The following is a 20,960-nucleotide window of genomic DNA, read 5'->3' as shown; positions in this document are numbered from 1 at the left end:
GATCCCATGCAAGAGGGCTTAGTTTGGAACCTAGGTGATCTAATGGAAAGATTAAATGGAAGAGGAGTGATTTTAGGTAGGTTTGCGTGATAGAATTCTAAGTGTTGTAGAGATAGTATCAGGGTTTTGGGAGTTTAATGCTAAAAGAAGGGGTAAGGGAGTTAGGGAAGTGAAAGTGAGACTATAGTTTGATAACATGGGCAGTTGAAAATCTACTAGTGAAGGTCTGTAGTGGTTTGAAGAGCGGAAAGCTGAAAGTTTAGACGTTTTGGGACTAGGAGTCAGGTTGGCAATAATAGGAAGGAAATTAGGGTTTAGGGCTTATGGGACAAGATAGAGAGGTAGGAAATGAAATTTTGAGGCTGTGGTTGAGTAATTTAGAATGTTGGAGAGCGAGGGTAGGGTTGGTAGTTTAGGGGTTTAAGGGTTTAGAGTGTGCGAGTGGCAATTTAGAGAATTTTGGGATCAAAGGTCAGACAAACAGCTCGTTAGACAGAATAGATTAAATTGAAGGTTGTAGCTGGTCCAATGAGCTGGAAATGGTTATTTAGGGCTACCATTGGGAAGTGGGTATTTGGGGCTATCATTGGGAAGTGGTTTAGAGTGGTATAACGATGTTGGTTATGGTGTTGAGGGCTTAGGGACACCGATAGCATAATAGTCTAGATAGGGAAGTGGTTAAGAGAGGAGGTTGCCAATCTCCTATTCTAGAACTCTATATTGGGATTAAGGCCTATTTCTAAAATTTCTCCTACGTGGAACTAATAGAGTTTGGATGGCCCCTTGCTTGTGCTCCAAGCCATGCATCGAACCTAGATGCTTTTAGACTCTTCTGCTGAGTTGTGCCCCTTACGGAGAAGTCCATTCAACAATTCTGCCTTCTAGCTAGGTTGCGCCAACTTCTAGGCCTTTCCTGGATAGTTTTGCCCCTGCTTGGGTGGCACCTCTATCTAGAGCATGCTCTTGGACTGTTTTTTGCCCGTGAACAAGCTGGTTTTGGCTCCTCAAGAATCTTCTTTGATTCTTTTGCTCCGAACTGGCACCACTTTTTTGGGGCCTGATCTAACATTTTTGCTCTTTCTTCTTGGAACCACTTGTCTCCTCCTCATTGCTAGCTTTCTTCTCCACCTTGGGCTCTGTTATTGGCCATAATTAACTCCCTAAATGACTTGGTCCTACTAGGCTCACAAAGGAGCCCAATTTTTTTATTTTTTTTAAACTAATGAGCTTTATTGAGAAAAAAAACCATACAATTAGAGGAGCATTTCTGTTATAATAGGACATTGTTGGGAATCTCCAATTTTAGCAAGAGAGTCAGCCATAGAATCGGCTGATCTTGGAACATGAGTCCAAATACAAGAAAACAGGGAGGAATATCTCTATTGTCATGGAAGGTGACCCATTGATGCCAAGGAGCTCAAGGAAGGAGGAGCACCAACTTATCACCACAGTAGAGTCATATTCAATAATGAGGGGACTAGAGAGATGATCCCAAAAGATGAAGAGGCCTTTAAGGAATGCCATGAGATCAGCCGAGGAAGAATCAAATGCTCCCATAGGACCAAAATAAGAGATTGTAAAGAAAGAAGTATGAGAGAGAGAAAGAAGTGGAGAAAGTTGAGAAAAGAATAAGGGAACAAGCAGACTTGGCTGCGTCGGAGTTCGTGCCTGAAAAGCATGAGCTCTCTCTCTTTTATTAGGGGTTCAAGTGACAATTACAAGAAGGACAAAAACGCCTTAGTTACAAAAGATCATATAACTCCTATGATACAACCCTATTTTGACTGAAACTTGAAACATAAAAGTGTAATGTAATTATCTAACTAACAGACATAAGCTAAGATAAATCAGAGTATAGGAAATAACCAAAATACCCTTGAATTAGTATTTTAATACTCCTTCAACTTGAAGAGTAGATATCAAACAAACCCAACTTGCCACAGAAAAACAAGTGTTCACGTCTTCCCAAAGGCTTTGTAAACAAATCTCCAAGTTGGTTTGATGATTTCACATATGGAGTTACCACCTTCCCTTGCATAACTGCATCTCTAATAAAATGACAAACAACCTCTATGTTTGTTTCTCTCATGGAATACAAAATTGTTTGCAATGAAAATAGCAACCTGATTGTCACACTTCATAACACAGGTTCTGGCATATGGAAATCAAACTCAAGAAGAATAGACTTGATCCACGTAAGCTTACTAACAATGTGAGCTCTTGCTCTATATTCGGCCTCTATACTCGACATTACCACAACTATATGTTTCTTACTTTATCTATCCATTTTACACCCAACATTATCTACATCAAAATATCCAAGCACATCTATTTTGTCTTTCGAATTATACAACAAACCTTTTCCGCGACACCCTTCAAATACTTTCAAATCCTCTAGGAAGCTTCTAAATGTACTTCCTAAAGATTTTCCATGAATTCAACTCACAACTTCCGCAACAAAGGATATATCGGGCCTAGTAACTACAGCATAGAGCAATTCCAAGCATTTCTGTTGTGTTTTGTCCTTGAGAGGACTCTGTGTCATGAAGATTATGATTGATTTCTATAGGTGTGTCTACTAGTTTCGGACCTAAATAAACCATATTCCTGCAGCATATCTAACACATATTTGCTTTGAGCAAGAACCATACCTCTTTTATAGCGAGTAACTTCAATGCCAAAGAAATACTTCAGAGGACCCAAATCTTTTGTCTGAAAGTCAATGGCCAAGTGCTTCTTAACTGCTGCAATGGCTTCAAGATCTTCCCTAGAAAAGACAATATCATCCACATAGACCATCAAGATAACCACACCAATCTTCCTTTTGAGCAAGAACATAGAATGGTTGCAATGGCTTCTGTAAAAACCAAATTGCATCACTATTGTACTAAACTTTTCAAACATACTCACAAACTTTGTTTAAGTCCATAGATAGCCTTGTTTAACTTACATACCTTCCTTGTCTACTCCTGAGCAACATACCCAGGAGATTGTTCCATATAGACTTCCTCATGAAGATAATCATACAAAAAGGCATTTTTCACATCAAGTTGAAAGAGAGATCATCCTTTATTAACTACTGCAGAGACAAATATACTTACTGTTGTAAGTCTGGCCACAGATGAAAACGCCTAAAAAAATCAAATGTATACCCTTTGCCACCAGCATTGCTTTGTGTCATTTAATAGAACTATCAGCATTATATTTAATGGTGTATACTCACCAACACCCTACAATAGCTGCCCCAATTTGTGGATCACAAAGATGTCATGTTCCCCTAAACATTAAAGCACCCATCTCATCATCCATAGCCTATTTCCACTCGAGAGAATATAAAGCATCCAACACTAAACGAGGAATAGTGGAAGAAGACAAGGACATGGCAAAAAGATTGAAAGAATGGGGATAAAAAGTCAAAGGACACATACTTTGAGAAAGGATGAGAAGTACAATATCTTTTACCTTTCAGAAGACTGATGGGTAAATCCAAATTTGACGGAACTAGACCAGCAGGAAAAGGAAGATAGTCAATCTGAAGGAGAGGGCTTAGGAGTTGGAGCTGCTGGAGGTATAGTATGTGGTAACTCACTGTGAGGGCACCTACTATAAACTTGAAGAGATCAAGAAGAACCTGAGGTGACTGGTGCATCCAAAATTGCTACAGTAACAGGACTACCCATAGAGGGACTAGATGATAAGAGAACTCAACAAAAGATGCAAAATATAGAGTATACTAAAGAAGATTACATCAACTAACACATGTTTTTTATGAATAGGGTCATAACACTTGTATCCCATTTATTGATGAGAAGATCTTAGAAAGAGACACTTGACAGGTCAAGGTGACAACTTATCTGAGGAATTACCCAACACCTGTACAAAATATGTGTATCCAGATATACAAGGAACAACGTCAAACAACTTACAATGAGGTTTAAAAACTTGAAGAGGAACTTGACCATGCAAAACAGATGAGGGCATGTGATTAATTAAGAAACAAAGTCAAAACAACATCTCCCCAAAAGAATTTAGGAATATTCATATGTAGTAAAAAAGTCAAACCTCAAGGAGATGTCTGTTTTTACATTCTGGTACCCCATTTTGTTAAGGAAAATATGCAAGATGTCCCATGAGTAATACCATGATGAACACAAAATGATGAAAACTTTGATTGAGATACTCCCATCCATTATCAGTACGAAAAACATGAACACAAGCACCAAATTGAGTCTTTATTTCATTAAATAAAATTAGGAATACATCCAATACTTCAGATTTCTTTTGTAAGAGATATGTCAAGTTACCCAACTAAAATCATCTATGAACAAAACAAAATACTTGAATCCAAATGGACTAGGAACCCGACATGGACCCCTGACATTAGAATGGACAAATTCAAACAATTTGGTGTTACGACTACAACTAACTCAGAAACTTGCTCAACGATGTTTTCCCAGTTGACAGGATTCACAATCAAAAGAAATATCTGCTGGCAAGGAAGAAAAAGACTGAAGCAACTTAACTGGTGATGGATGCCCCAAATGTAGGTGATATAAGTATGAGGATTGTGCAATAGTAAGTGTCACAGCTTTGGGAACAGAAACATCATCAAACAGGTAGAGCCCTCCCTTCTCATGCTCGAAACCATTACTACTCATAAAGGTGTCACACTTCTCATACCATTGTCTTGGAGGTTGTTTAAGACCATACAAGCTCTTTTGAAGTTTGCACACCATTTTCTCCTTTCCTTGTGCTTTGAAACCCTGTGGCTGCATCATGTAAATTTCTTCCTCCAAGTCACCATAAAGAAAGGTTGTCTTTACATCCAACAACTCTTAGTGCAAGTCTTCATTTGCCACTAGTCCAAGTACCGTGTTCCTCCACAGGACAATGACTCTGAAGTGGTAGAGTAATATATGACATTAATGGGGGGAAGTAACATAAATGTAATAATAAGTTCCTCCGTCATGGACTTCCAACCACAAATATTTTTGATATTTTTTACGGGGATGAAGTTCCTCCATCATGGACTTCCAACCACAAATATTTTTTATATTTTTTATATTTTTTATGGGGATGAAGTTCCTCCGTCATGGACTCCCAACCACAAATAATTTTGATATTTTTACAGGGATGAAATTCCTCCGACATGGACTCCCAACCACAAATAATTTTGATATTTTTTACGTCGATGAAATTCCTCCGTCATGGACTCCCAACCACAAATAATTTTGATATTTTTGACGGGGATGAAGTTCCTCTATCATGGACTCCCAACCACAACTATTTTTTATATTTATTACGGGAACAAATAAATAATGGTACGAGGCTACCTCTTCTTCAATAATAATGTCTCATCAAAAGAGACACAATGTAGCAACTGAAATGGGCTTGGACCATATAACACGAACCAAAATAATCCTTGTAAAATGACCCATGAAATAATCCAATGCACATATTTGTACCAAATAATATGCTAACCAAGGAATAATCTATCAATTCTTCAAAATAATAATCCAGCTAGAGAAAAAATTTACCAAGTCGCACCGAGTCAAATAGTAGACCAATATATCCGAGTCGCTGAAGACCAATAATCTAGGCACGTATACCGAGTCAGAAAATAAGTGGCTCGATTCAGGTTGACCCGGACCGAGTTGGTCCGAGTTGACTCGGTCTAGCTGATACAGAAACAGTAAGTGCCCTCGGGTCGGCTGGTAACTCAGTCCAGTCCAAGTTGGGCTGGAACGGGCGCGGGTTGCGCTGAACCGGCGCTGATTAAATTTTCCTAAGTTAGGAAATTTTAATTTAGGAAAATTTAATCCAGCTACAGTGTCTTCGTCTTCCTCCCGCGACTAAACAAAGCTTCCGTTTTCCTCCCCGCAGCCGGCCGAACAGAGGGACAGCAGCAGCTCGGAAGAACGAAAATGCTATCTCCGGAGACGAGCATAAAAAATTAATTAGGCAACAGGGTCGTCTTCCCCGCACGGCTCTAAACAGAGCGGTAGTCATCTTCTTCGGCAACAGCACCAATGGCGTCAGGAGCTCTTTGCGGAAGGGAGAACCATCGGTGGCCGACTTCTTCTTCTTCTTCGGCAATGGTGGGTCGTCTTCCCCCCACGGCCGAACAGAGCGGAAAACCTTCTCTTCGGGAGGAAACTTTCCAACAGCAGTAAGTTTCTAAAATGGCAGGAAGTTGGCCGTGTTGAACCCAGAACATTAAAGTAGATGCCAGATACGTGAAAACCAGAGAGAGCAACCTCTGAAGCTGAGCCAATCGTATCCCAGCAGCGATTCAGATGCCAGAGCCGAAGAACCAGAAAGTTTCCTTTGCTGCTAACCGATGACTGCAGTAAATATTCTCAAAACAGAGATATGGTGAATACAATCTGAGACTGGATATCACATATACGATCATGTCTTAATTCACCAGGTTTCCTTAACTTAGGAAAAAAAAAATTAACAATAAAGATATGCTTCTACATCTTGCCTTTTGTCCAATATCTGAGACTGGAAAGTTTCCATGTTTCTGAACAGGAAACTTGGAAACTTTCCTTCGTCGGCTGATTTTTCACGATTCATCAAGGCACCAGAACATGATCAAATTTTTGAAAAACACTTATCTTACTGTTTTTCTTACATCAACATCTAAAATGATGATTCTGAATTCAAAGAAAGAAGCAATGATCTGTTGCTAGTTCCAGACTCAACAGAGAGACCACTAATACCGATCCTCAAATCTCAAAAACAATAAACGGATCCCATTCTTGCAGCAGTGAAACAACTGAATGAGAGAAAAGAGAAAAATGAAGACTTATTCTCTGAGCAGCATGAAGAACTCAAAAAACCATGATCAACCACAGATCGATCATCCACCGAGCAAAATCTGATTATGCAGCAGTAAACAGAACCAAAGACACCCCCCCCCCCTCCCCGTCGTGACTGGCCTTGTTTTTTCTGTAACAGATCAGTTTAGACGATATGATGAGCAGTAACCCAACGTGGAAACATATAACAGAGAATAATCAACCATACTAAAAGGAATATAAGCAAAGCTGGAATCCTGAAAACCATACTACGAGTTCTGAAAATCAATGCTCTGATACCATGTTGATTTTCAGGACTCCATGAATTTAGCTCATGGAGAAGAGGGGAAAGAAACCCATTGGGAGAAAACTGGAGGAAGAAGGGTTCTGGAATTGATTATTCTAATCCTCCCCATGAAGCTTTATTTATAGATTTATGAAACTACTGTATTACAATAATACCCTTGAACTTAGGGTTTAGAGTTTAGGGTTTTAACCCTGGAACTTTAACTTAATTACATCAATGTCATCTCTATGAAATGACCCTTTATTTACCATCCTACCATCTTGTATGTGGGCCTATGGGCCTTCTCCTTGATTTGTGGGCCTTGAGCCCGTCTTCTATATCTCTTGGTTGCATGAGTCTTCCTTGGTCTTTTAGGCTTGGGCCCATCTTCTAATACACTTGGATATGTGGGCCTTCCTTGGTCGTGTGGGCTTGGGCCCTATCTTCCAACATAGTTTATACATGAAAAACCAGAATAGGTTACTGTTAATCAAGCTTTCGCCATTACTGCAGCTAAAAATGAAGGGAATGTTGAGTCTTAAAAATGCAAACAAGCCTTAACAGGTCAGGGGTTTGATTTTTTTTTTTTTTTGATAAAGATATATTCATATTAATAAGAAAAAATTACAAAGGAAGAGGGGGCAGATCCCTCACAACAAGAGATTGCAGGGACGCTCCTTGTTTGGCTAGCACATCTGCAACCGAATTTGTAGATCTAGGAATGTGAAACCAAATACAAGAGTGGAGTGAGGTAATATCTAAAATCTCCCGAAAGATGTTACAATGGCACCACGGTGGAGGGGAAGCACACTCACACCATCCAATGACCTTCAATGTGAATGGGACCACTGCAGTTGTCTCTGAAAATGCGAAGCCCATTGAGTAGACCATAGAGCTCAGCCGACGTGGAATCATAAATGCCTAACGGGCCGGCATAAGAGAAACATTGATTGCCAGATGGATCCGAAATAACTCCCCCAAAACCAGCAATCCCCGGATTGCCGAGAGAAAAGCCATCAAAATTCAACTTGAGGTATCCAGCTTCCGGGGGGTCCACTCTTGCATTGCTAGAGTCTTGATCCCAAAGTATATCCTTGCCAAAATACTCCAGTTATCACGGATAGAGGTTCCTTTGAAGGAGGAAAAACCCTTCTTAGTTAGAAGCCAAGAGGATATTTGCCCCGACACCCTGTCCACTACTCTTACTTTAGATTCACTTTTAGCATCGAACCGCCTTCGGTTGCGTTCATTCCAGAGGCCCCACAGTACGAAACTGGCACAGGCAGATATCATCACTTTTCCGAGACCAGGAAGGGGGAGGCCAACGATCGACTTGCTGAAGGAGATCAGATCAGCTGATATACAAAATTGTAGCCCCATCTTGCCTAGAATAGAGGTCCACACATTCCATGAAAATGAGCAATTTAGAAGAATATGACTAGCGGTTTCTACTTTAGTGCTGCAGAGAGTACAGAGGCGGTCGATAGATGGGTGGCCCCTTCTACTAAGCACATCACTCGTGAGAATCTTACTTTGGCAAGAGCTCCACATGAAGAATTTTATCTTTGGAGGTATGCAAAGACACCATACAAACTGAATATCATGCTCCCTTTACATCGAATCCCAGCCATTAATGTATGCAGATGAAATTGAAATTGCGTCACTTTTGTCAGGGCACCAAATAAGCTTGTTCGCATCGAAAAGTCTCATTCTGACAGAATTCAAAGAGTCCAATAAACTACTCGCTTCCAAGGCCTCTGAGTCTGAAAGGCCCCTTCGAGGGTGCAGGTTCAGCCCCCCCCCCCCCCCCCCCATCGGCAACTAACATCTCCCTTTGTGTAGAAAGGAGGAATAGATTCCTGAAGGAATTCCACAATGGCTCTAGCCCTGTCCACAAATCATCCCAAAATGTCAGGGATTTGATTACCTCATAAACTTAAGATTATGTTTCAATCTACCTCCAACACAAAATCCAACTCTGCTACAGGAGCAACCACTATGACAAGTATGTTTTCTACTACTCTGTTCATCTTCTTGGATCATTGACTCTGGGGCCTCCCTGGTAATGTTAGTCTCTTGAACTTTTTATCTCCTTGTCCAAAAGAAAAGTTTGTATCCATAGCAAATTTCAAACCAAGGTACAAGGGTTGGGATCTACTACCGCTACAACCTCTCTTCACAATGATCATTTTGTTCCTCAATTTCTATTGAGTCTAATGCATGTCAATCAATTAACCAAAAAATTTAATTATTCTATAACTTTTTATCCTATTTATTGTATCTTTCAGGATCTGCAGACCAAATAGATGATTGGTGGAGGCCATGAGCAAGGGGATCTTTACTTCTTGGACACACCAGCAATTACTGCCACAACAAGTTCACAAGAAAAGGTTCGGGACATCTTTCACTTCAACCCATCCAAACACTGTTTCCTTCTTTTAAGTTTGTTTCTGATTTACAATGTGAAGTGTGTTATTCGAGTAAACACCATAAGAGTACATATTCTCCTCAGTCGGAAATTAAGAATGGTATGCCATTTTCTTTAATGCATAATGTTGTGCAAGACCACTGAATATTTCAATTATTTCTCAATCAATATACTTCATCATATTTCTTGATGACTATACTAGAGTAACTTGGTTATTCTTAATGAAAGATAGGTCTGAAGTTTTGCCTATTTTTAAATCCTTTAATGCTATAGTTTCCACTCAATTTGATTCAAAATTTAAAAATTCTTTGGTCTGACAATACCAAATAATATATGTCTAGTGAACATCAAAAATTTTATAGTGAGTATGGCATTATTCATCACACATCGTGTGCTTCCACTCCAAAACAGAAAGTAGTGGCTCAAAGGAAAAATAGACACTTACTTGAAGTTATTAGGGATCTACTACAGTGTATGAATGTGCCCCATTTTTATTGGCCAAATGCATGTTTCCTCGTTAATCGGTTATCTTCCACAGTTCTCCACAAAAAAATACATCCTCTATGTTGTTCCCCAATGATAATGTGTTTTCCCTTGAAAGTTTTTGGATGTACCATTTTGTTCATGAGACATCTCCTTACACAAACAAGCTAAACCCTCGGGCTGTTAGATCATACCCAAAAAGGATATGATCCCTCTTAAAAAAAGTTGTTTGAGTCAACAGATGTGACTTTTCTTCAGGGAAAATCCTTGTATCCTTTGGGTACTACAACACCTAGGTTTTCACCTACAACAAGTTCTCCCAAGCATATGGTGCCATTGGAAGATCCACTCAAAATCTCCATCCCCCTGCCTCATTAGTTAACACCTTCTTGTGGAATCTACAGATCCTCCTGAGGTAAGTTCTCCTCCTGTTCACCTATTGGTTTTAGTCCTTCTTATGACACCAGGCCTATTGCCATTAGAAAAGAACCACGGTTGCAGTCAACCATCTAATTTTTTATCCACTCATCGGTTGTCTTCCACTTGTTGTACATATCTTGCTTCACTTTCTTCAACTCCTATTCCTAGGTCATATCAAGAGGCCCTTCAACATCCAAGATAGAGAGCAGCAATAGAAGAAGAAATGTCAGCTTTATAAACTTGGCAATTGGGGCCTCCACCTCCACACAAAGACCAGGGGATGTAAATGGGTGTTTACAGTTAAACATAACCCAAATGGCATAATGGCAAGGCTTAAGGCTCGACGGGTAGCTAAAGGATATACTTAGTGTTATGGTATTGATAATGAGGAGACATTCTCCTTGTGGCCAAATTAAATTAGATACAGATTTTATTATCTCTTGCTACAAATTTTCAATGGTCCTTATATGAACTTGATGTGAAAAATGTTTTTCTAATGGTGATATTAAAGAAGAGATTTATATGGATCAACCACCTGATTTTTTGGTTGAGGAGGAATAGTTATGCAAATTAAGAGAAATCTCTATGTGGGCTAAAACAATCACCTAGAGCATGGTTTGATAATTTGGCTTGACCCTATGTATGAAGGATCACTCATTTTTTGTTTAACATACTAACAAAGGGGTTGTTCTCCTAGCCATGTATTTCGATGTTATTATTACAACAAGAAGTGACTCCAAAATCATCACCTAGGTGAAAGAAAACTTAAGGAATTCAAGACAAAAGACTTGGGACTCCTCAAATATTTCCTTAGTGTTAATTTTCAGGACTCTATGGATTTAGCTCATGGAGAAAAGGAGAGAGGGACTCATTGGGAGAAAATAGGAGGAAGAAATAGGTTATGGACTTGTGTCCTAACCCTCCCCCTTAAGGCACAACATCTCAACCCACAACTCAATCTCTTCCACCTCACCTCACCTCACCTCATCTCGCTCTCAGACAAAGCGCTCTAAGGTAACACCAGTATTGATGAGCTTTCTTGCTCTTATTCAAATAGTGGGTGACCAAGAATCATCCTTATGTTGGACAAGGAATAAACATTTGACCGAGCTTGTTGGTCTTTCCTTGACTTGTCCTTCATAAGATGGGCAGGCTTTTGGGATTGATGGAAAATGTGGATTGAAAGATATATATATCTTGAGCAAAATTTTCCCCAATCATAAATGGTTCAACTCATGGGAATTTGCACAGCTCAAGAGGTTTGAGACAAGGTGACCCTCTCTCACCTCTACTCTTTCATCTTGTTGGAGAGGTAATATCTTCTTTGTTCAATATGGCTAGGAGGAAAAGTTGGATCACTCTCCTTCATCCATAGACTTTTCATCAGGAAACTCACTCATTCAATTTGCAAATGACACAATTTATCCTTTTACTGGAGATATTAACCAAGTTACGTATGTCAAGGCTCTTCCATTTGTTTATGAATTAACTTTTGGACAAAGCATAACTAGTCAAAATCTTCATTCTTTGGAACCAACATAGACTCAAGCCTCATGAATAATATGATAGCTGTATTCAATTGCAAGCAGGGTTCGTCCCTTCCCTTTCTTAGGATTTGTAGTGTTCATTAGGAGGCCAACTAAAGCACTTTGGAACCCTATCATGGAAATATTTGACAAGCACCTAGCTAGTTGTCATGGTAATCTTCTATCAATGGTTGGTTGGGTAAGATCAATCAGATCAACTCTTTCAAGCTTATCAAACTATTACTCTCTTTGCCATGGCCAATGGGCACGGCAAAACACCTTGAAGCTATTGAAAGGAGATTCCTATGGAGGGGTACTTCATCGAATTTTCAATACCACCAAGTCAAATGGAATGAAGTTTTTTTTTTTTTTTTAAATGAAATAGAATGAAGTTTGCAAACCAAAATCAATTGAATGGCTTGCCAAACACATTTTAAAAGCATGAATTTGACTCTATTGACAAAATGATTTGGAAGTATTGTAGTGAAAGGAATATGATGTGAAGGAGAGTCATTTTGAGCAAATATAAAAGTTTCAAAAAAGATTGGCCTCCTCCTCGCACTCCTACTTATGCTTCAAGTTTATACAAATCTGTTTGTATTTTTTGAAGAGATTTTTAAACTTAGGACGTACTTTAACAATGAATTTTGTTGAGTGGGAAAAAGTCCCACATTGAAAATGGGAAGAAACGTTAATGGGTTATAAAGTTGAGTAAAAGGCCTCCTAAGTGACCAGTTATTTTAGAATGGAACCAGGGCCTAACCGAACATGTATTAGAGCAAGTTGTGTGTGCAGGCCAAGGCCCAGTTTGTGCTCCCAAGGTTATTTGTGTTGTAGACTCTATGAAGTATGAATTTGTATGTTGTGGGCACCATGAAGTAGAAATTTGTGTGTTGTGGGCACCATGAAGTAGGAATTTGTGTGCCCCATTGAAAGTTTGTACCCATATCTCAAGCTTGTTATGTATAAAGCCTAGATGTGAGGGGAAGTGTTTACTGAGAAAAAGTCCCACATTGAAATTGGGGAAAAAAAGTTGATGAGCAATAGGCCTCCTAAGTGGCTAGTCATTTTGGGATAGAAGCGGGTCAACAAATAAATTCACTATATATGTTAGACATGGTGAATTCACTCATTTTTAGCTAGATATTTGGGAGGAGAGAACAATCAGGCTTCGGCCTTTCCTCTTTTATCCAGTCAGGAAGCAATAATGAACTCCAATAGAATCATTAATGGTCATTGCAATTGAAATTTGAACTTTAGAAGAGCTATTTCTTATGATGAGACATCTGAGGCTCGTAATTTTATAGCCAAATTACAACACATTTATGTTAGACAAGCAGATGATGGCCCATCCTTCTAATTGTTAAATTGTTAGTTCCCAATACAATTTCATATCAGGTTATGAAAACCAGTAAAAACATCCATTTGCAATGCTTTGGCGATTCCTTGCACCCCTTTAAGTCACTCATTTCCTTCAGTAAGCAGCAAGAGATAAGAACTAAATTGTGGATCAACTTTGGGAGAAATGAAAATAATTGAATATCAAATTTTCAAAATGTGTGGTGATGCACTTGAAAACATTGATCATTCATTGCTTCTACATCCTTCTGTAAAACAGGTTTGGTCTGCCTTCTCTTTAAAACTTGGTCGTTATTTGTGTTTCACTCAACGATTTGTTTCAACAATTGAATAGACATCCATGGTCCCATGGGTAAGATTTGGAAAAACATTTGGAAGTTAACTCTTGTTGCATAAAGTCTACGGAAAAAGCATAAAAGAAGAACCTTTGAATCTCCCAAAAAAAAAAAAAAAAAAAACTTTGAAAACAAGAAAAGGTCCAATGATAGTTTTGTCAAGGCTGTCACACACTGTATACTCTTTTGGGCTTAGTAAATTTCCAAAAACTTCCCACCAACCTAGTTCTCACATTAGCAAAAATTGGAAAAGAGTAAACACTCACTCAGTTTTAGCCAATACCCCCACTGCTCAAGGTTCCCTTAAATTAAATTTTGATGGTAGTAATTGTAGAAACCTGGCACTTGCTGGTGGAATTGGTCTATTCAGAACTGTACAGCTATATCCTCCTTATTTAATTCTGCTCCTTTTGGCTTAAATGATTCAGCAGTGGCAAATTTGAGGGCTCTTCTTCAAGGATAGAGACTTTATTCATCACATGTCACCTCTCCTTCAATTGTTGAAGGAGATTCTTTTGTAGTTATAAGTTAGGTTTCAGGGAAGAAAAATCCACCAGGCAGATTTCGTACTTTGATGAATATCTCTTGTAACTTAAATATCTGTTGGTGCCACACTCTTAGAAGTGCTAATGGGTTGGCAGAATCTCTAGCTAAGGAAGGTGTTAATAGGCAACATTTTTTTGTAGACAATTCTCTTCCTATTTGATTTTTCATCTTCAGTTTGTAAATTCCTCTTGACAAAAATGACTCCTCTTTGAGGAGATTCTTTTACTGAAATCTCATCTCTCATTGCTTTTGAAAAAAAAAAGGTTAGAAGATTTATACAGTCAAAGAGACAGCAACAGTAGGCATGAGCAGAGAAATAAATGTTATTCAGTCAAGAAGAGAAGAAACCACGAAGGATAGTATTTTGGAAGGACATTAAAGCCCCTTCACCAACTTCCAGGATTTGTGTTTAGAAACGGAAGCAGCGTAATGTACATCAAATCCGTTCTCTTCAATAACTCGGTAGCAGAGAAAGGATGCACAAGGAGGTCGATCACAATCCCTATGCCTTGCCCTTGATAGCCAACATATTTGAAGAAAGCAGTGAAGAATGCTTGAGTTACAGCTGCTAGACATGAGCTTTCTACTGATGATAGCTTCTTCCAAAAGGTAATCTACAGAAGAGATGAGGGATGAAATGGAGCTGTGCCTTAACAGCAGCCCAAAATAAAAATAAAAAGTACTCCTTATGAAGCAATTCTTAGTATTAATTAATTTCTCTGCTTAGTATGTATACAATTTCAGGAACTCCACAAAGAACCACTCAAATATTCAGGATTTTTCAGTATTTTTTTCATTAATCATTCATATAAAAAATCATTAGGCTGATAAAGTTCAAGGTCTAGCTACTATAGAAAGACAACAGATCATTCAGGTCTAGCTACTATAGAAAGACAACAGATCATTCTTTGAGCAACCTTCAGCCTTTATATAACCTATTAACCTTCTTTACTGCTTAAATTCATAATATCCACCATATAGCATGTCTTGATCAAAACATTTTGTGAGATTTATGTTATAGACACTGAAGCATTGATTCATTATTGATGATTAATTAGTGACAAGAATGAAGCCACCAACCATTTCCACCAGTTGTCCCCCTATAAACTGAACTTCAATTTAAAAATTAAATAATGAGTACAAATTAAGCTTGGTCTAATCGATTTGGTGAAAAAAAAAAAAAGCGCTTAGGATACTGACCGACAAGTGCTATTGACTGTTGCATCGCGTATTTTACTCACGACAACTTGACTGGCAGAAGTAAGAGGAAAGAGACGTGGTAGCTGCACAATGGACACATGATAAGAGTTAATTCCTGTGGACTATCATTCCATATGAAACTAAATGCCCGTTATGCTCTGCAATAAGCAAAATTCAGCTAGAGACAGAGAGTTTGATTCTCATGCCTCGGCAAAACTAATGTAACAACAAAAGGAAGACTTAGTTCCATATACATGGAATATACAAGACGTAATATTTCGATGCTGTAACGTAAAAATAAGCAATAATTTATCAAAAGAATAAAGTGCGGTTAAAGCACCATTTTTTTAACCAAAACAAACATACGACTATTTCCTCCATAGTGTAGAAATACACCATCAAAAGAGAGATGAGATGAAAGTACATCCACAAATCAAACTGAAAAGCTTGGATCATCCATTAGCATGAGTGCCATAGCCGTGGTGAATCGAATAGTTTACTCTGACAAAAGTCACGAGTGGTCACTTGTCTTTACTCCCTACTTCAATTCCCTTTTTTTTTTTAAGAAAAGGATCAATTCCTGAAACTGCATCATGTCATGTTTTTCCTCAATAATCTAGGCCCTATTAGTGCACTCTAAAAGTGAAAGTGAAAGTACTTTCAGTAGTGAAAATAACCCAAAACCTGTTAATGTGCACTGTAAGCTGCGAGTGAAAGTAAATTACCTAATTCTTAAGAAAAACGAGGGAAAATGAAATCACTCCTTAAGACTAGAGAATTCACTTTCACTAGCATGCCCTCTCACTCTTACATTTTGGATATTATAAAATTAAGTATTTGTTTAAGTATTTTATTTTATACATTTAATTAAATTAGAAAATATTAATTAATTTTTTTAATTATTTATTAATTTAAACTAGTTAAAATTTATCTTAGTTTATTAACAGAATAGTTAAATAAAATTATCTTATAAAAATTAAATCAATCAGAGTAATTTTATAAAATAAAATACCCTCTTTTTTATTTATATAAATTCATGATTTTAATATTATATTTGATTTCTAATTTAAGAGAGAATTTAGATATTACAAAAGTAACAATTTGATTAATTATTTGGATATTATAAAATTAAATATTTGTTTAAACATTTAATTTTTATATATTTAATTAAATTAATAAAAATATTTATTAATTTAAAACAAGCTAAATTTATTTTAGTTTAGTCAAAAATTATCTTATATAAAATAAAATTCTATTAATTAATTTTACATAATTAAATACACTTATTTATTTAAATTCCTTATTTTTAATATTATATTTAATGACTATTTTAAGAGTGAGAATTTAGATATTGTAAAGGTAATAATTTGATTAACATTTGGATACTATAAAAGTAAGAATTTGTTTAATAATTATATTTTTTATATATTTAATTAAATAAATAATCTTAATTTATTTTTAATTATTTATTAATTTTAAACAAGTTAAAATATATTTTAGTCTAGTTGAATAAAAGTATCTTCTAAAATTAAATCTATAAAATTAATTTTGTATAATAATATACCCTCTTTTGTATTTACATAAATTAATGATTTTAATATTCTGTTTAATTAATATTTTAAGAGTGAGAATTTAGATATTAAAAAGTAACAATTTGATTAAAGATTTGGATATTATAAAAGTAAAATTTGTTTAAATATTTTTTATATTTAATTAAATAAATAAAGTTAGTTTAGTTTTGTTCATTATTTAATAATTCAGACAAGTTAAAATCTATCTTTAACTTATTAATAAAAAAGTTAAATAAAAACTATCTTATAAAAGTTAAATCGATTAGATTAAAGTATTTTATTAATAAATTAATAAATTTTATATATACTTTCTACTGTAATTTTCACTATACACTAACAAAAAAAACACTTTCCACTATATTTTCTATTACCCACTCAAACACAAAACATTCACTTTCACTTTCAATTTCACCAGTTAAGTTCGCTTTCATTTTAATTCACTCTCAAAACTGCAGTAACGCGCCCCCTCCCCCCCGAATCTCTAAAACGTGAATCCCTACTCAGAAGAGAGGTGAAGTTAAAGATTCCTGATACAGAAAACAGATGCAAGAAAACTCCCCACAGTATTCCAGAAACGTTCCGGCATCGACTTCAACAATTTCCATAAAGACTTCCAGACTGCGAAGGTGAAAACAAGATAAGCAGAAGTACCTTCACGAAAGACGAGGAGACGTGCCTCTTTTCAGAGGCTGAAGGGAATGGAGAAGGTGAGGTGAGGGGACTGCCGTTTCGAAGCCTCCCGAAGATGAGGCTACTCTCCATCACTTCTCCAACTCTCTTTCTCTCTTCTGTCACTCTCGTCCGTTTGAGCTGCCGAGGTCCAGGGCGGAGAACTGCTGGAAGCGAAAGGAGGTAAGAGCAAGCAGTCCTTAGCCTCTTATTAGGTTTTTTGACGTTTTCTATTTTTCCAAGCCTCTTATTAGGTTTTTTGACGTTTTCTATTTTTCCAAGCCTCAAAGTTCTTTTCTACGAAGAGTGTAACGGGAGGAGGTTCAGCTTACGTGGACACGTGCGACTGACAAAGGGTTTTCCGGTATCGGATCCACCTCGAGCTCGTATCGGTCAAGCCAGTTTGGCTTGACTCAGAATTCGAGATCTCTCAAGTCGGAAGTGACGAGCTGCCAAATTCTAGTCATACCACAAGTATCTTGTTTTTTGTGAGTGCTTTTTAGAGAACAAAGTCCTAATCTTTGTTAAATTGTGGCCCCATAATCACACTCACATCGGTGATATCTCCTAGGATATATTGTAACTCTATATCTTACTATAATAGCTTCAATATCATTAAGGTCATACACCAATCTCATATCCAGCAATAAACCACCCAAACCCTAGGGTGTGAATTGAGTTCACTTAAGTTGGTGCTCCAACTAGTCACTCATTCAACTTGTTTTTCTCATTGAACCTTCATTTTGGGATATCCCCCTCACATAGGTTGAGTTGTCATTAATGGTGACTCAAGTAATAAGCTTTAATTTTATCCCCCTCAAAGCATATTATACTTGTCCTCTTGACAAACCCTTGGTTAGGTGATTTGCCAAGTTTTCCACTAATTTAAGATAAAGATATAACTTTAATAGAAGTGGGCTTCCTTAAAATTCCATATTGAAGCTCAATATGTTTAAACGACTTTGAATTATGATTTTTACTTTAATCTCATTACAGTCTCCTGATTATCATCAATTCAAGACAAACTTGAACCTATGCAGATTTGAGCTTGGCTTGATATCAAGATTTCAAGTTCAAACTCGAGCTCGAGCTCAAGCTCAGCGTCAAACCTTAAATTCAACTTGAACTCAAACTTCAAATTTTTAAATAAGTTCAAGCTCGGACTGGAGTCGGGTTCGACCTCAACATACATTTAAAACTACAAAATATAAAAATTACAAAAGTAAATAGAGAGCATGTAGTTTAATGAATTTAGTACCATTAAACTACATGTATTATAGAGGAGCCAAGACTTTGCAATGGAGCATATTAATGCACAATAACCAACTTAATAGACCTAATACAAAAAATGAACTATTCTATTAATAGCATCTATTCCATTGGTAACCAACAACACCGAAAGTTGAGGGACCTAAAAGGGTTACACGATCGATCGTCTTTGAGGTTTGAGGTAAATAAGAACAATCATCAACCAACTAAAAAGAGAATCGATAACTGCAATCAGGGTAAAAGGATATTTTAATAAAAAAAAATATATGCTAATGAGTCAGCTCACGACCTCACAAACCGAGATTGAAAATTCTTGATCTCGAATTGTGATAATTAACGAACTTTCTTCCAAGTTTGAACTCAAGTCAAACTCAAGTAAAAATTGAATTGAGCTGAGTTTTTTAAGCCAAGTTTGATGGTTTGCGATCCAGTTTGACTAAATGTTACCCCTAATCACAATTAATCAAGATAGTTGGAGTTGGCTTATCCATCATGGGAATGTTTGAGCCTTTCCACAAACATACTCTAATGCTACCATTTCAGTTTCCAAAGTAGATCTAGTAATCAAGGTCTACTTGGAAGATTTCTAAGCAAACTACCTACCACGTAATATAAATACAAAACCACTAGTGACTTTAGTGTTATCAGGATTAGAAATCCAATTAACATCAATGTACCCTTCTAGTACAATAGGAAATCCAGAATATACTACTATGTAAGAAATATTTGGTCTGGTATAATTTGATAAATATATTAGATTTCTTATAATTTGAGAATACTTCATATGAGAAACAATATTCTCAACATTCTTCTTTAATAAAATCATATGGTATGCTAACCAGTTTAAAGTTCATCTATCAAAATCGTTTCAAAACTTTTTTCCACATAATGAGATTGACCCAAGACAATCTTATTTCCATTTTTAATTATTTTGATTCCTAAAATTATATTCACTAAACTGAGGTCTTTCATATCAAAATTATCATTAAGGCATATCTTCACCTTTAAAATTTTAATATGTTCATTTCAAAATGTTAAAATGTCTTCTACATAAATACATAAAATAATAAAAAAATCTACCACATGTATTTGTTAAAATCAAATATATTGGAACCATAAGAAAGGATTACCCAATCAAAAATTTCATGCCATTGTTTTGGAACTTATTTTAGACCATATAAAGATTTGACTAACTTATACACTTTATTCTCTTTACCAAGGACTACAAAATCCACTAACTGCTCCATATAAATTTCTTCCTCTAATTTGCCATTAACAAAAACAATTTTAACATCTATCTAATGGATTTCAAGGTTATATGATATGTAGCCAATGCAATTGGTAAATATAAAAAATAATTAATTCTCTTCAATTAAAACAAGTAATCTAACTTAGTATTTTTCAACGGACCCATCAGGACTATATTTCCTTTTGAAAATCCATTTACATTGGTCTAAACATTAGAGGTAAAATTGCCAATACCCATAAATGGTGAAAACGAATTGAATCCAATCTCTTTTAACTACTTCCTCTGATAAGGCTGTATCACTAGATTTTATCACTTCTGTATAAGTCAACTTATCATGAGGAATGTATAAAAATCATATCTTATGTTCTCTTCTATCCTAAATATCATGTTTCGTCATAGTTCAGTTCGTGGTACCATTTTGGTATCCTAATTATGGCATCTAGAAGTTTCTTCTACTTCCAAATTCCTAATTCCTATTTTCTTTCATAGGAAACATATTTTCAAACAAACACAACATAAGAATAGGCCAAAAAGTGTAGGCTTGAAGCCCATTTTACTGAGACACCATTTTAGCTGACTTTCCCCTCCTTCCAGCCAAATGAACTGAATTGGATTTATTCATGATAGCCTCCGGGTCCAATCTGTCAACAATGAAGCGCGAAAGCATTTTGTGGACCACAATAGCTTTTTTCTCTCTCTAAAAATTGGAGTCGCACAAAACCAAAAAGATTTGGTCTCAATACACTAAAAAACATTGTCATGCAAACATTGCCATGCCATCCTGCTGAAGCTAACAAATGGAGAAAACCCCAAAAG

At 36.6% G+C, this 20,960-nt stretch overlaps 1 protein-coding gene across 2 annotated transcripts in view; it reads right to left on the bottom strand.

The window, feature by feature from the left end:
• Positions 1-17,826, bottom strand: part of LOC137952892 (branched-chain amino acid aminotransferase 2, chloroplastic-like) — a 41,725-nt gene extending 23,899 nt beyond the window's left edge. For both annotated transcript variants that reach the window (XM_068799996.1, XM_068799995.1), the window contains exons 1-2: positions 17,609-17,826; positions 15,387-15,469 (exon numbers count right to left, since the gene is read on the bottom strand). In XM_068799996.1, coding sequence (XP_068656097.1) covers positions 15,387-15,469; positions 17,609-17,719 — 194 coding nt within the window. In that variant the 5' untranslated portion in view covers positions 17,720-17,826. The remainder of the gene's footprint in view (positions 1-15,386; positions 15,470-17,608) is intronic.
• Between the last annotated feature and the right edge of the window lie 3,134 nt (positions 17,827-20,960).

This window comes from Aristolochia californica, unplaced genomic scaffold, assembly GCF_029961685.1.
Source record: "Aristolochia californica isolate CCGP_79_NKW_82.1479 unplaced genomic scaffold, dmAriCali1.0.hap1 SCAF_16, whole genome shotgun sequence".
NCBI lineage: Eukaryota > Viridiplantae > Streptophyta > Magnoliopsida > Piperales > Aristolochiaceae > Aristolochia > Aristolochia californica.
The sequence above is the reverse complement of the archived record's forward strand: the minus strand, read 5'-3'. Positions and strand labels throughout refer to the sequence as shown.